General features: G+C 40.9%; 1 protein-coding gene across 5 annotated transcripts in view; it reads left to right on the top strand.

Moving 5' to 3' along the window:
- Nucleotides 1-10896, top strand: part of LOC109931208 (TBC1 domain family member 16-like) — a 55808-nt gene extending 44912 nt beyond the window's left edge. For 4 of the 5 annotated variants that reach the window (XM_048610857.1, XM_048610853.1, XM_048610855.1 and 1 more), the window contains 3 exons: nt 654-801; nt 9401-9565; nt 10601-10892. In XM_048610857.1, the coding sequence (XP_048466814.1) occupies nt 654-801; nt 9401-9565; nt 10601-10681 (394 nt within the window). In that variant the 3' untranslated portion in view covers nt 10682-10892. Of the gene's footprint in view, nt 1-653; nt 802-9400; nt 9566-10600 lie in introns of all 5 variants that reach the window. The other variant, XM_048610856.1, reaches the window with a different exon arrangement.
- Nucleotides 10897-16097: the final 5201 nt, after the last annotated feature.

A 16097-nucleotide genomic window follows, 5' to 3' on the forward strand; every position in this document is an offset into this window, starting at 1 on the left:
ATTTATGTGATAATAAAAGTTGTCAGAATTTTTCACACAAACCAATATAGCATTTCTATTTAAATCTTTACTGTAATATGAACCATGATCTTAACTAGTATTTGGCAGGCCTCTGAAATAATATATTGAAAACAGAGAAATCTGTAAACTTATCAAGCCCATCAGCATCTATGGACAGAACTGAGAGTTAACCCTCCATGCTCCCATACTCTCTCCAAAGAAGAATATAAGTCCATATATTTTGTGCACTGCACAGATGTTTTTGATCCAGCTTTCTTTTTCTTCATTTGATTTCCAACATTTGCTAAATTTTGCTACATATCAAATAATGGATACAGCTGGTTGAATATTCAATCAAATATTGATTTAAATCTGATTTCCAACGTACAATTACATTCAAAAATTTTTTTTTAGTGGACTCAGTTACCCATCAATTACATCAAATTACCTCTGATTATCTGTGGAAACTGAAAATACTTCTATTCATTGTGTCTGCACCAGATTTTAGCAACGTTAATCCATTCTTAGCTTCTGTGAATGTTCATCCCTTACCTTCAAAACAGATGTGTACGAAAATGTTGGCTATCAGGGACTGAAGGTCATCATACAGATACTTAATGTAATATTTTGTTTCTCAAACATATTCCTCCCAGTGATGAAGCATGCACGTGTGGACAACTAGTCATTGCTAGCCGTGAAAGTCAGTACAAGATTTTCCATTTTCACCATGGTGGTCTTGATAAACTTAGTGAAGTGTTTCAACAGTGGAAATATTGCACTGAAACGCATCAAAGGGATCAGGTATGTAATCAGCATGACTGGAAACACTTGCATGAATATATTGATCCTGGGAATAGGAAACCTATGCTAATTCTTATTCAGCTCTAGATCACTAAAATAGTTACACACTTCATAGTAATTTAGCTATCTGGAAACAAATTTCTGTAATGTGTTTACAGTTAGTGGCACTTGCTGTCACACTTCAATTCTGTTGATAAATGAATTTAATACGTTGTCAGAAAGGTGGAAGTTTTACTAATTTTTGTCTGCCATTGAATTTCCTTCAATATTCTAGATGTGCCAGAATTTCAGTTGTATTAGTCTAGTTTGCAAAGCATTTTGGGATATAAAAGGATTTGGAGAAATCAATTAGCAGTTTGTTCACAGCCAACTTTTGCACAAACTGGTAACAGACCACCGGTTAACACATATCTGGCAGCAGCTATGTTTTCAGAACAATCTGGTCCCTGCATGGTGACCTATGCAAACAAGATTCTGATTGAGAAAGGTTCTGGCTTGCAAGGAGTACTGCTGAAGCTGTAGGAATTCTTCTGAGTCAGTCTCCTTCATCTCTTTTCTTTGTTTTGGAAGTGGCAAGTGAGGATCTGAGAAGAAGGAAAGGAAAGAGTATTCTCAGTAGAAGGGGTTGCCGATACAGCCCATATGCACAGAAATATTGTACACACTGCAGTATAGCTACTTGGGTATGTCTGCAGGGAGCTGACTTTGCCAGTTTCACATCATTATTGAGATAGTTACAAAGTTAAATCATATCCTTCAATCTCATCTTCAGACAAAGTGACAAGGTAATTGTGCAAAAGTACATAAAAATCCAATAGTTTTCACCCAAAATCATGATAGCAGAGTGAAACGGCCTAATGATATTTTTCATGTAAGATTCCCCATAGTTGAGGGTATTATTGGAACCTATGTGACTATAATCACTGTTATCGAAACATATCCTTAGATTTCTCAAAACCCTGACCTATTACGTGCAGTATTCTTCTTTCCTGTCTCCTGAATGCTGCCATTGCTCACTTAAAAATCTTGACTATATCTGTCTCACATTAATTCCTGCTCTCCTTAAGTTTGGGAAGCTTTACTACCAAAGCACTGTATTGGAGGTGATTGCTACTTCAACCAGTTACTCTACTTATGAGCACTCTCAGGATGACCACATGGCTGTAGAATCACAGGCGATGGTGAGATCCATGAATTCCTGTCTCAAAGTTCTTCCCAGCATGCTGAAGTTAACTATGTCACTTTAATATCTGTAGGAGTATCCATAAGAGATAGTCAAACTGGGTTAAGAACCCCTGTCTTTGAGGATTTTGTTGCAGGCGTTGTCATGTACTCAGTTAAGAATAATACACTATTGCTGACATGCAGACAGTGTACTCCTCAATTGTCATCAGACTTTGCAGGGTGCTTTGGCAACTCAAATGACTGCTTAAAGTTAATCGTTGGATAGCATTCTTTTATGCACAGAAGCTACGAAGCCTCAGTTTCTAGCTTGAGCAATGAACAGCGACAGCAGATAGCACTTGAGTATCCAGATGCCTGTTCCCTTTCTACTACCTGCGCCTACTTCTGCCCATTCATTTCTCTACTTCGCCTTGTGCTGTCTGCTCAAAGTAACCTATTCCCCCAAAGGTGATCTATCTTTTCCTGCAACCTTGAAGTTGCAGTCTTTGAGATTGCATTGCTTGAAATTATTGGTGATCTGCAGTGTGAGATGGTGCCTTACACTGCAGCATTTGTCACTGTGGCTGCCTTTTAGTGAATACCTGTTTAATTAGAAGAAAACCTGAGTTTAGTAAGAACCTGACACTGGCTACAAAATATCCCTTCAGCAGCACCCTGCATTGCATTATGCAAATTATCATGCTGTTGTGTGACAGCATTTGGTGGAGAGAGTGAGTGAGCAGAGAAAGAAAGAGCAAAGCAATAACATGGCACTAACCCCGAGTTTGAGGAAGCTTCCAATTATATTCCCCTTAACTTCACTATTAATTAAGTTCAGAAGATGGAGGTGTGTCTCCAAATTGACTTGCAGGCCTGACGTTACACCACATTCCTATTGTATGCTTTTCCCTTCTTGCTTTATGTGCTGTCACTCCTTGAAACATTGGAAATTTGAAGAGTGCAGATGTTGATGCTGAAGTGCTTACCTTGCATGAAGAAAAGATCTTTGACAGAACTTTACAGATGTAAATAGGACAGTGTCTTGACATTTCAGCAGTGGCTACCGAGTTTGTCTTGCAGCAGTTTGGAAGTGCATATGGACTTTGGTTTGCATGTGGCCTCAATCAAGCTGTGAGGTTGAGAGGAAATTGTTCTGGGCATGTATATTTTGCTTATTTAGTTTGGCAGGGCAAATGTTTTGCCTTCTGTCTTGGCCATTTTCCTGGGGCTCCTTTACACATTTCTGTGGGCACTGGGGAATACATTTGCCCTTTGGGCTGTAGCATCTCACATAGGCTGTCCAGTAAGATGGATGCTTTTCTGCCCAAAATAGAATAATCTTCCCTCTCTGAAAGTTTATTTCTACATTTGACAATAATACAGTTTTTCTGATTTTTCTACCATGCCATTGAATGAAATATTAAACTGTACTGAAGAGTAGTTGTTGTTGACGCATAGAAAATAAATAGCAACCATTTGAGCTGCTGCTATTACACTGACAGCCAGTTTACTGGAAGCTGATGCTGGAAACTTATTGTAGATATTTGATTCAGACAAATTCATGTTTCTGGAGGGTCAGCCTTTGCAATTTGGTGCAAAAACTGTTCACTGTGAAAGAAAATAAAAGCTGGAATTTTTTTTAGTGTTAGCGGGTACCTAATAGTTGAAAAGATGAGCCAAACCTTCCTTTCCTGGCCTGGGAAGACACCATCCTTTTCTTTAAATGTTTATCCAGGGTCCTGATTCATACTTCTTCGAGCTACCGGCCACTCAGATGGCCAGTAGCTCTCTAGTCTCAGCAATGCTGCTAAGAGCTCTGGATGCTGTTGGGACTAGAGTCATTTCACCGATGACACTGGAGGATGGATAAGCAGCAAAGTGAGGTGATTTTGCTTGACTAGACCAATCAGAAACGACCTGGTTTGGACGTGGGGATGAGAAGCATGGATGAATGAGATAGGTACAGTCTTCGTGTGGTAGAAGGAGCCAGAAGGAGAGCCTGATTCCCACACTCTTCCCTGACTGAGTTTGCAGCCAGGATAGACAAGTTGGAGGAGGGCAGAAGAGGCCTTTAATCGCTCATTTCAGAGCCTTAACTGGCACTGAGAACACCTTCAATGTCACTGGTAAAATCCTAATGGAGGCAGATGGGTGATGGGAATAACACTTGAGCCCCTTACTGCTTTGGGGCAGGTATAATTCTGGCCAAGGGCTTGCATTTTTGTAGTCTCCTTGAAGTTCTTCCTAAAGTGCCTTATAGCCAATTAAGTACTTTAGAAGCACTGTTGTAATTGGGAATCTTTTCAACAATTTGCGCACAGCTTTGAGACAATGACCAGAGAATCCATTTGTATGGTATTTGAGGAATAATATTGGTCAAAACATTAGGCGTAATCCCGGGCTCCTCCTCCGAATTCTGTCATTGGATCTTTTTACATTTACAGAGGAAAAACAGGGTCCCTGTTTAATTTCTCGGCTGAAAACAGGTATCGTTATTGGTACAGCACTTCCTCAGTCTCATTCCCTGGAGTATCACTTGAACTCTCAAACTCTGACTCAGGAGGTGAAAGTACTATCAACTAACATATATTGGTATATGATCCAAAGTCACTTGGGCAGGGAGAGACGTGATTAGAAAATGTGATTAGTTCTTGTGGATTCATAACCCAGTGTGTCATAACCTTCAGGAGAAGGTACCTTAAAGAGAAACTTGAAAGAAATTAGGCAGAGCTGGAACTGAGTGGCAGGTGAAATGGAAGGTAACATTTCAAAAGAACTTGAGTGGCTTTTATTACAGTGTGTTCTTGCTCATTCTCCTAGGCATCGTTCAATATACTTATTCAATACTAGGACAAATAAGATCATTCCAAGCCAGGGAGCATTTTATAATCAAGCAGGGTATCACCTACTCTTTTGTTCAACTCATCTGTTCGTTAATTTTTAAATTTCACAAGATGTTGGGGCAATATCTGGTAAAGTAAATGGAGTAAACATTGGAGCCAACAAATTCACTCAATAAATGTCAGTCCATATTGGCTTGTAGAAGGTGTACTTTTACACGATGGGATTGAGTGAAACAGTTTTTCTTTCCTTCCTTTCTCCACCCCTTTAAGCTGTTCTATCTAGCAAACTGTGAAACCTCACCAAATGCTGTTAATCAAGTCCAAATATTATTTAAGCTAGCATTTAGACTTGGGGCGTCTTGGTTAACAGTCTGATGCTGGTGTTCCCTAATTTAATTTGCATCACCCTAATTGATTTTGGGAGAGCAATCACCAAAGTGTTAAAACACAATTTTAATTCAGTATTTTGTGAAATCCTTTTGGCCTGAATTACAGCCTTGGCCATCTGTGGCTTTGTAAAGACCAATTCAATTCTAGAAATGTTCGCCTATTCCTTTGCAGTAGTATTTCTACATATGTCATTGTTCCTGGACATCCAGCCTTTTGTTTTTTAATCATGCGTTAATTCCCCTGTAAAGTTAGAATTGTATATTCTTTCATTGTATTTAAGTGGTGGACATAACTGGGGATTTGCCTTTGAAGCTTCATTTTTGGATTGCAAGTGGATATTTATATATATACATATATATATATATCTTTGTATATAAAAGCGTGTAAATATGTAAAGACAAGGGTCAAGTTCTATCCACCACTTGGCAATCTGAGTTGTACTTAAATCAGTTGCCTATAAAAGTTTTTTTTATTTATTCGGTTCATGGTAGTTGCATATACTGTAGATTGATGAGGCTTCCCACGTGTTATCTGATGTTGTGGCCAAATAGAGCCTTGTCATTTCTTTAGAAGGAAAGAAGTACTGCATGGGAACACCAGCATACAAGTCAAATCGTGCTTAATTTCTGTGTGTCAAAATTAGCAGGCAAATCCGGTCACTGTAAAACAGCCTATTTCTATACATCTCATTGTGTTTGGTTGACTTACATTAGGCAGATTGCCAATCTGTATTTGGATGTGGGACCCTACAAGTAGCAAGAAAACCTATCCTGTTAATGTTGTACACAAAATATTATTCAATTTTAACAGAAAAATGGGATGATCTGAGCACGTTGTACAGTTAACAATCCTACAGATGTAGTGGAGATAGTGGGAACAACCGATGCTGGAGAATCTGAGATAAGGTGTAGAGCTGGATGAACACAGCACACCAAGCAGCATCAGAGGAGCAGGAAAGCTGATGTTTCAGGCTAGACCCTTCTTCAAAAATGGGGGAGGGGAAGGGGATTCTGAAATAAATAGGGAGAGAGGGGTAGGCGGACAGAAGATGGATAAAGGAGAAGATAGGTGGAGAGGAGACAGACAGGTCAAAGAGGCAGGGTTGGAGCCAGTAAAGGTGAGTGTAGATGGGGAGTTAGGGAGAGGGTAGGTTAGACCAGGGAGGACGGACAGGTCAAGGAGGCAGGATGAGGTTAGTAGCTAGGGGATGGGGGTGGGGCTTGAGGTGGGAGGAGTGGCTCGGTGGGAGGAAGGACAGGTTAGGGAGGCGGGGACGAGCTGGGCTGGTTTTGGGATGCGGTCGGGGGAGGGGAGATCTTGAAGCTTGTGAAGTCTACATTGAAACTGTTGGGCGCAGGGTTCCCAAGCGAAATATGAGATGCTGTTCCTGCAACCTTCGGGTGGCGTTGTGGCACTGCAACTTCCCCTTCACAGTGGTCAAAAATGCCCTCGACCGTGTCTCTCGCATTTCCCGCAACTCATCCCTCACACCCCCTCCCCGCAATAACAACCAAAACAGAATCCCCCTCATCCTCACGTACCACCCCACCAACCTCCGGATCCAACGCATCATCCTCAGGCACTTCCGCCATCTGCAATCTGACCCCACTACCAAAGACATTTTTCCCGCCCCACTCTTATCTGCTTTCCGGAGGGACCACTCTCTCCATGACTCTCTTGTCCGCTCTACACTCCCCACCAGCTGCACCATCCCCGGCACTTTTCCCTGCAACCGCAGGAAGTGCTACACCTGCCTCTACACCTCCCCCCTCGCCCCCATCCCAGGCCCCAAGAAGACCTTCCACATCAAACAGATGTTCACCTGCACATCTGCTAATGTGGTATACTGTATCTGCTGTTCCCGATGTGACCTCCTCTACGTCGGGGAAACCAAGCGGAGGCTTGGGGACTGCTTTGCGGAACACCTACACTCGGCTTGCAACAAACGACTGCACCTCCCAGTCGCGAACCATTTCAACTCCCCCTCCCACTCCTTGGACGACATGTCCATCCTGGGCCTCCTGCAGTGCCACAACGATGCCACCCGAAGATTGCAGGAACAGCATCTCATATTTCGCTTGGGAGCCTTGCAGCCCAATGGTATCAGTGTGGACTTCACAAGTTTCAAAATCTCCCCTCCCCCTACCGCATCCGAAAACCAGCCCAGCTCGTCCCCGCCTCCCTAACCTATCCACTCTCCCACCTCAAGCCCCACCCCATCCCCTACCTACTAGCCTCATCCCGCTTCCTTGACCTGTCTGTCCTCCCTGGACTGACCTATCCCCTCCCTAACTCCCCATCTACACTCACCTTTACTGGCTCCAACCCCCGCCTCTTTGACCTGTCTGTCTCCTCTCCACCTATCTTCTCCTTTATCCATGTTCTATCCGCCTACCCCTCTCTCCCTATTTATTTCAGAATCCCGTTCCCCTCCCCCATTTCTGAAGAAGGGTCCAGACCCAAAACGTCAGCTTTCCTGCTCCTCTGCTGCTGCTTGGCCTGCTGTGTTCATCCAGCTCTACACTTTGTTATCTCAAATCCTACAGATGTTTTGTGTGGTCTGCAGTAATTAGAAGATTAATTTCTACTCAACAGCTGTGAAGAACTCAAGAGAAAGCTTGGGGAATTTAAAAATAAAGTAATTTTCCTTCACCACTTGCATTTATCAATTGTAAAAATATTGGTTATGGGAATTGGAAGGCTGACCAGTTGGGAAGGTTGGGGGTGACCAGTCATGTTGTAAAACCACCAGGAGTATGTCCAACCAGAAATGGGAGCCCTGGATGTCGTTTGTTTTGATGAAAAATATTTAATATTGTCAATATGCCTCCCTGCCAATTTTTGTTTTTTTTTTAAAGTCTTCTCCCATTTCCTAAAAAAGCATATTGAAACGTTTATCTTCTCTTTAGTGATATCACTATTTGGCATGGCTGAGGCCAACTGTGGCTGGCAGGATTGCATAGTGCTAGTATATGACTTTTAATACTATCTAGACATTCCCATTGATGATGCTAAAATGAGTTGATGTATTAGAGACTATGAACAGTTTGTTGCCTTGCAGCCGAAAAAGGAGTTCGTAAGTTTGGCAATTCAATTTCAGATCTCAATAGCGTTAGGAGTGTGGAGCTGGAGGAATACAGCAGAACAGGAGTCCAGATGTAGAATCTAGGCCCGAAACGTCGACCCTCCTACTCCTGTGATGCTGCCTGACCTGCTGTGTTCCTCCAGCTCCACGCTGTATCGACTCTGACTCCAGCATCTCAGTTCTCGCTGTCTCTGAGCATTAGGAGTGAAGAGGTCACCAAGGAGATAGAGCTGAAGTTTAGGGCCAACATGTTCCAGATATTCACTGGTCTTTGAAATAAAATTGACCTGGTATTAAGTAGAGGGTTTCATGCTTTGTTTTTCAAAACATTATGAAATAAAATTCGTGATATCTATATCTCTTCATTTGTATATCACATGCAAAACAACCCCAGGTGTTGGTTGTTATTGCCTTCATCTCATTCTTCGTCAGTTTCTAACCAAGGACAGGTTCTCAGTTTTGTCACACCACAGCAACATGCCGTGAACTTTCTTACAAGTAATATGAGGAGACAGCTCCTGATTTACCTCAGCCAGAATAGAAATCAAACCCTGTATTAATGGCATTAATCTGATCCACATGTTAACTATCCAGCCAGCTGAGCTAACTGGCCCTCCCCATCATATTATTAGAGTTAATAATTCTGCAGGGAGGAACACTGGACGCACATATGAAATTATAGTATCCAGTGTAGCCAAGAAATTTCATTGCACGGTCTTTGCAATAGTACTTGTCATACAATTACGTACTGGGCAGTAAGGATAGTTTCTGATAGTGATAGACTTGAGATTTGTTTGTAAGAATGAGTGACATTGCAGAAAACAGGTAAAGACCTGAAATATTTAGTACTCTATCCAAAAGACACAAAATATGTTCACTTAGGCTCCAGTTCAATTGCTGTGAGTCACAATTCACCAGCCACATTGAATTGCAAATGGGAAGCACTGGCTTGTTTTGTTTATTGCCGTCTTATACAACTGATTTTTCCATTTGTGCATCTTATTCCGAGGGAACAGTGAAACTGCTGTTTCTTTTCCTATGTGTCAGGCTGTGCGCTTATTAAAAGATGTAACTCCTATTTTACAGCTGTATAACTTGATTCTATCATCCCCTCCAGGTGTCTGATGTAAAGGCTTGCATGCAGTTCTCAATAAAACGCCCTAATTTGCCATCATCGGAGATTCACCCGGAAGAGAATATGTACAAGCGGTTAGATGTCACTACATGGTTAAACCATCTGAATGAGGCTGGCCAGGTGGAAGAGGAATATAAACTTCGCAAGGTTTGAGACCTGCTTAATTATTCAGCATTCTTTAGCACTAACTAGCCAATAGATTGGGTGTGTTAAGGATCTTGCCCTCACTTTCCCAGTGATTAGGTCCTGATTTTTGGAATTGACAGTTGGAAGCCAAGTCATCTTTTCTCATGAATAGAGGAGAGAAGATGCCTTTGCAGGTCATTCTTAGGAGCCATCTCCAAAGAAACTTAGGCAGGAGCATTTATTTTGTGAAATGGGAGTCTAGAAAGTTTTGAGATAAATGCGGAGAGATCAAAAGCTGATCAACTGAACTCATTCTGGATGACAAAAGAGAGAAATTGTATCAGTCCACCAATCAATGCTTCTTCACAGCTGTAGAATTCTCAGTGTGGTGAATTCAGTGGCCCTACCATGAAAATACAGGAATGATCATCCAAGATGGTCTTGAAGACCTATTATTAGCCACCTCGAATGGCATATATGAGAGTCCTTGGAATAGGTTTTTTATCTACGTTATTGACCTCTTCCATTTGTGCTTACTTTTCTCTCTCTTGCTCGCTGTCCTCTCTCTCTGTCTTTCTCTTCTCCGCCCACTTTCCAAATTTTGCTCATGCTTTTCTCTCCCCCTGCTTGCTATGTTCTTCCTTCCTCACACATTTTTCTTGTATCTCTTTTCACTGTCGGAAATGCAAGTGACTTGGGAAAAAACAAAGTATTCTGATTTGGCATTTACAGTCCATGATTCTAACAATATTATGTTGGAGTATAGAGTAGAAGTTTGATTAGAAAGTAGTCTATACACTACTAAAATTAGTAAAGAATGCATCCATGCAAATACATTGCCTATATGCAGAAGTTATTCATAGGTAAAAATTACTTATTTGTGCTTCCTCAATGCAGTTTATTGAAATAAAGGAAACACTAATTCTTATTCTACTTTGCTTTTTTGTTAAAGAGATCCCTCTCTGAATTGCTTGAGTGTTTCTATTTGAAAATTGCGAAAACTTGGGTTTCACATTTGCTCAAAAATCAGATTAAATCTTTTATTTCCCCAAATAGAACTTCAATTCACGGATAACTGAACAATTCAGCAGTGTAACATATTTAGCACATTATGCCCGCGGCCTGGAAGATTTTTGAAACTTAGCCATGAGTTATGTTACTCCAGGCAACTAGCTCCTGATCTTGGCTTTATCATTGGACACAGCACTGAAATGAGGTGCGTTGTTGAAAGGAAGCAGGAAAATTTGGCTGTGCCTTGTATCACAATCTAGCTCTCATATATCATACCAGCTGGCCACAAATGAACATTGGCAGAGAGAGACTGTGGAGAAGTCTACAGTTTTCTACCCATCCTCTCACCCCTGATTCTGCTAGAGCAAATATCAAGGAAAAGTACAAGATTGTTTGAGTGAAAAATTGTATTGTATATCTTTTAACATATTAATAAATGAACCTCTGCATTCATTTACTGTATATGCCATTTGACTTCCTGTTGCCTTTTGAATGACAGCTACACATGAGAAATGTAATTGAATGGAGACATTCAGCTATAGTGTCTTTTTATAATCAGTTTTATTTGTTAAATTAACCTTTATAGAATTTTATAACAAAGCTTGTACTCGATATATCTAAGTAATACCCATTGCAAGCTTTAACTTTTGGAATGGTGCTGAATTAAATTAAACTCCGAACTCTTCGGAACTTTAGCACCTTTTTGTATTAACTTTTTCCTATTACAATATTACGTGTTCACATTTAACATAGGTTTGTCTGTGTCATTGGCAAATTTCCAAAACCCATCCATCACCCCCACTTCAATATTAGTATTCTCCCTGCAGGTGGAGAGCTCTCTGCTGTTATTGTGGAAATTTAGTTCCTGTGTGCACCCTTTACTGTTAGTACCCTTGCGGCATATCTTTGTTCTGGGGCCCACCTGTACAGCTAGTGGTGGTCCTGTAGCACTTGTCCCTGATTCCTAGCTATATGATGTTCCACCTTCCACTATGCCATTAATCAACCATGTTCTTGCAGACCCTACTGCAAGAGAATGAGGTCTTTTTTTGTTATTCCAAATCTGAGCTTGATAATGTTTTTATAATCATATGGCTTGACTTAAAGCAGGAATTGTGAATAGTGCATAGTGTAAAATTATAATTACATCAATTAGATTCTGAGGCACATGACTTTCTAAAAATGTATGTGCTGATCTTGATCTATTCTGGGCTTTTAAAAAAATATTTATATCAACCTTATTATAAGTAATGGTAGGCCCTTCAATACAGCATTATTTTTACCAATCAGCCCTGATGTTTGTCCCATAATGCATTATTGTTGGCCCTTGCATTGTTTCATCAACATCTAGTAGTTGCAGTCATGATTTGTTTGGAAAAGTGTTACATTTCCACAGTAGTTGGGAGCTCTGCACCAGCAGGGAAACATATTAATACTGACTGGATTGCCCATGGAGGCTTGATAATGACGCAGTGATGCACCTGGATGCAGCTGAGGTCCATGCCAAGTTTGACAAGATGCATTGCTGGATTTGAAGAGATTCTTAAATTAAACACAGACACAATCAGACAAGACAATTCACATAATAATTTCAAAAAATAAATAAATGGGCCTTGCCTGTTTCAGGTGTGACACAAAAGTAACAAAACTCTGTGGTGTTAATGATAATAATGTCCAAAGAGCCTTGGCAGGTTTATGTAGTGCATCTTGTAGGTGGTATATCTGACTTGCACCATACACATGGTGGATAGGCTCTGGGGAGTCAGGAAGTGAGTTATTCACTGCAGAATTCTTGGCCTCTGACCTGCTGTTGTAGTCACAGCATCTCCATAGCAAGTCCAGTTCAGTTTCTCATCAATAGTAATTCCCAGGATATTGATAGTGGGGGGGTTCAGCAATGGTAATAGTTTGATTTTCTCTTATTGGTAATGGTTTTTGCCAGTCATTGTGTGGCATTAATATTCCTGTCCAGCCCAAATCTGGAATTTGTCCAGTTCTTGCTACGTTTAGACATGGACTGTTTCAGTATCTGAGGAGTCATGAATGGCATTGATCATTTTGCAATCACCAGCGAGCATCCCCACTTCTGGTGGAGGGAAGATCATTTATGAAGCAGCTGAAGATGGCTGAGCCGAGGACACTACCCTGAGGAACTCCTCCAGAAATGTTCTGGAATTGAGATGAGTGACCTCCAACAACCATAATAATCTTTCTTGTGCCAGCTATGACTCCAACCATCGGAGAGGTCAGCCATTGATTCCCAGTCAGTTTAATTTTCCTAGGGCCTCCTGATACCATACTGTCAAATGCAGCCTTCATTTGTGCTAGGTATGACTCAAAGCAGAAATATTAGCTTTGGGCTGGATTTAATAAAGCCCATTGCAGCAAAAGCATGACAGCTCAGTCTACTTAATAACCAAAGAGACCCTGCATCAGCCTTCTAGTCGCAACAAAACTCCCCAAGTTAAGGTAGAGGACAAAAGAAGTGGGACATTGGATTTCTAGCCTCTAGCCAGTAGCTGTTGGCAGGCAGAATTTCCACTATCAATGATTTTAATTGCACGAAAGGCCTGACAGTGACTACTCAGGTGCCTGAAAGTTGCTTGATTCCTTCAAGCCACAGGTTATCAGCCAGTTCTTCGATTATTGGACCCTGTCTGCATAGCTGTGAAGGGGTGTTTTTCTGACTGGAGGTCTCTGACTAGTAGTGTTCCACAAGAGTCAGTGCAGGGACCTCTATTATTTGAAATATATATAAATGATTTGGATGAAAAAGTAGGTGGTCTGATTAGTAAGTTTGCAGTTCACATGAAGATTCATGGAGTTGTGGATCGTGAGGAAGGTTATCAAAGAATGTAGCAGGATACAGATCAGTTGGAAAGTTGGCCAGAGAAATAGCAGATGGAGTTTAATCCAGCCAAATGTGAAGTAATGCATTTTGGAAGGTTAAATGCAGGAGGAAAGTACACAGTAAAAGGCAGGACACTTAGGAGCATTGATATACAGAGGGATGCAGTCCATAGCTCCCTGAAAGTGGCAACACAAGTGGATAAGCTGGTAAAGAGGGTGTACAGCATGCTTGCCTTCCTTGCTTGGGGCATTGAGTATAAAAGTTGGCAAGTCATGGTGCATCTTTATAAAAGTTTAGACTAGACTGCATTTGTGTGCAGTTCTGGTCATCAACAGAAGGATGTGGAGGCTTTACCAGGTTATTGTCTGGATTGGAGTCTATTAACTATAAGGAGAGGTTGGACAAACTTGGATTGTTTTTGCTGGAGCCCCTAAGGCTGAGAGACGACCTGAAACAAGTATATAAAATTATGAAAGACATTGATAGCATGGTCAGAGTCTTTTTCCCGGAGTGAAAATGTCAAATGCTAGGGGCTGTAGGTTTAAGGTGAGAGGGGGAAGGTTTAAAGGAAATATGCGAGGAAAGTTTTTTTACACAGAGGGTGGGAGTTGCCTGAAATGGGCTTCCCGGGGAACAACATGTGCAGGTAGATAAGATTAGTTTAGAATAGTGCCATGGTCGACACAGAAATGGTCGGCTGAAGTGCCTGTTCCTGTGCTGTACTGTTCTGTTTTCTCTGCACAACGGATTCCCGGCTCCCCTCTTTCCTGGATGCTGGCAGACCTGCTAAACAGAAATTTTTGTTTATATTTCAGATTTACAACATCATCTCCACTTTGCTTTTGTACTATATTTATCTCAGTGCTCTTGGTGAAGGGGACAGAGATTACAGGCAGAATCTGCTCTCACTGGTAGCGAGGTTGGGGGTGGGAAGAGCACAAAATGAGGCAGAGTGGCCGCATACCTAAATACAGCCATCTTACTGCAATACTACCAATGGTGATCCTTTATGAAGACAATTAAGGATCACTTCAGGGCCACATTCAGCTACCATTTGGTCTTAAAGCCGTAGCTAGCAGCCCTGTTATCGTGCAGTGAAGATCAGGTACTTTGTTTCAGGTACACCCAGTTATTGTTGCCACACTCACTGCAATGGGCACCAAACTGATTCATGGGATGGCAGGTCTGACGTGTGAAGAAAGACTGGATAGGTTAGGACTGTATTCACTGAAGGTTAGAAGAATGAGGGGTGGTACCTCATAGAAATCAATAAAATTCTCACAGGACCAGACAGAATAAATGCAGGAATGCTATTCCCAATGACAATGGAGTCCAGAATCAGAATCACTGTCAAAGGATACTTTAGTATTGAGACAATGAGAAACTTCTTCACCCAGAGAGTGGTTAGCCTGTGGAAAATTTTCTGCCACAGAAGGTGGTTGAGGTCAAAACAGTGAATGTTTTCTAAAAGGTGCTAGATATAGTTCTGAGAGCTAAACGGATCAAAGGGTATGGGGAGGAAGCAGGAACAGCCATGATCATATTGAATGGTGGAGCAGACTTGAAGGGTTGAATAACCTTCTGCTGTTCCTATTTTCTATATCTTCCTGAAAAGAGGCAGCAGAGGTGCTTTGCTGGCCCTCCATCCAGTAGTTGAGATCACCGACACCTCAATAAAATTCTGCCCTACATTTTAGAAGGACTGTCACCTTTGAAGGATTTTGGAGGCGACATATGGACAAGACAGGTACTTTGATAAAAGTATCAAATATACTATTACATAGGTAAATGTACCAGCCCTTTTGCACACCAAAGTCCTACAAATGGAAATAGGATGAATGTTGAGGAGATCTACTTTTTGAGTTATGGTTGATGGAAAAATGTTCGTTAGGACACAGGAAGAGTTCTGTGATCTTCATCTCAATAGTTTTGTGGAAACTTTCATATCCACCTGAAGAAGCAGAATTTTTGTTAAAACCTGCATCATATCGGGGCATTATAAGTTTTGATAAACAAACACAATTCCTCTAGAGACGACTTCTTCAAGGTGTGGGCACTACTGTTCACTTCTTTAAGAAACATTTTGGCTTTTGAACTACAGAGATTTGGATGGTTTCGTTAACTCCTTGCAACTTACACTTAGATCACTTTATTGTGCTGTGTAATATTTAATTTGAGCTATATGCTTGCATTTATATTTTTAAAATAAATCTATTGAAAGTGTTTTGTGTTACTGGTATTATCAATTTACTAAGGTATGATGGTGAAGTTCTACATAGATTTTATTGCTAAAAGGGTAGATCGTTAACCTTTATTTACACCTCTTCTGATTGTTAATAGAGGTTGAAAATATGATTGTTTGATTGGCAATTTGTGGTAAACCTGAATTTTGGGAACTACATGAGACCCAGTATTGTAACAATTTTACTCAATCCAAAATCTGTTAACTGTAGTATCGTAGTTGGGTAGAACTCACTTCTATAGGGTTCATCTCAAGATATATTGGTTCACTTTGCTTTAACTAAGGTCCTTAAAGTTTCTTTAGATTACAAGAAAGCTAAATATAAGTACCCACTAAATGTTTATGGTTACATTTTCTGTGATGTTACTGTTGGAAAAGAACTGGCTGCTGGATGATAAAAATTTTGAAGAGTTCTACATTTTCTTCAAAGGCAATATTTTTTGGAGGTA

The sequence above is a fragment of the Rhincodon typus genome, chromosome 23 (genome assembly GCF_021869965.1).
Source record: "Rhincodon typus isolate 14 chromosome 23, sRhiTyp1.1, whole genome shotgun sequence".
NCBI classification, from domain to species: Eukaryota; Metazoa; Chordata; class Chondrichthyes; order Orectolobiformes; family Rhincodontidae; genus Rhincodon; species Rhincodon typus.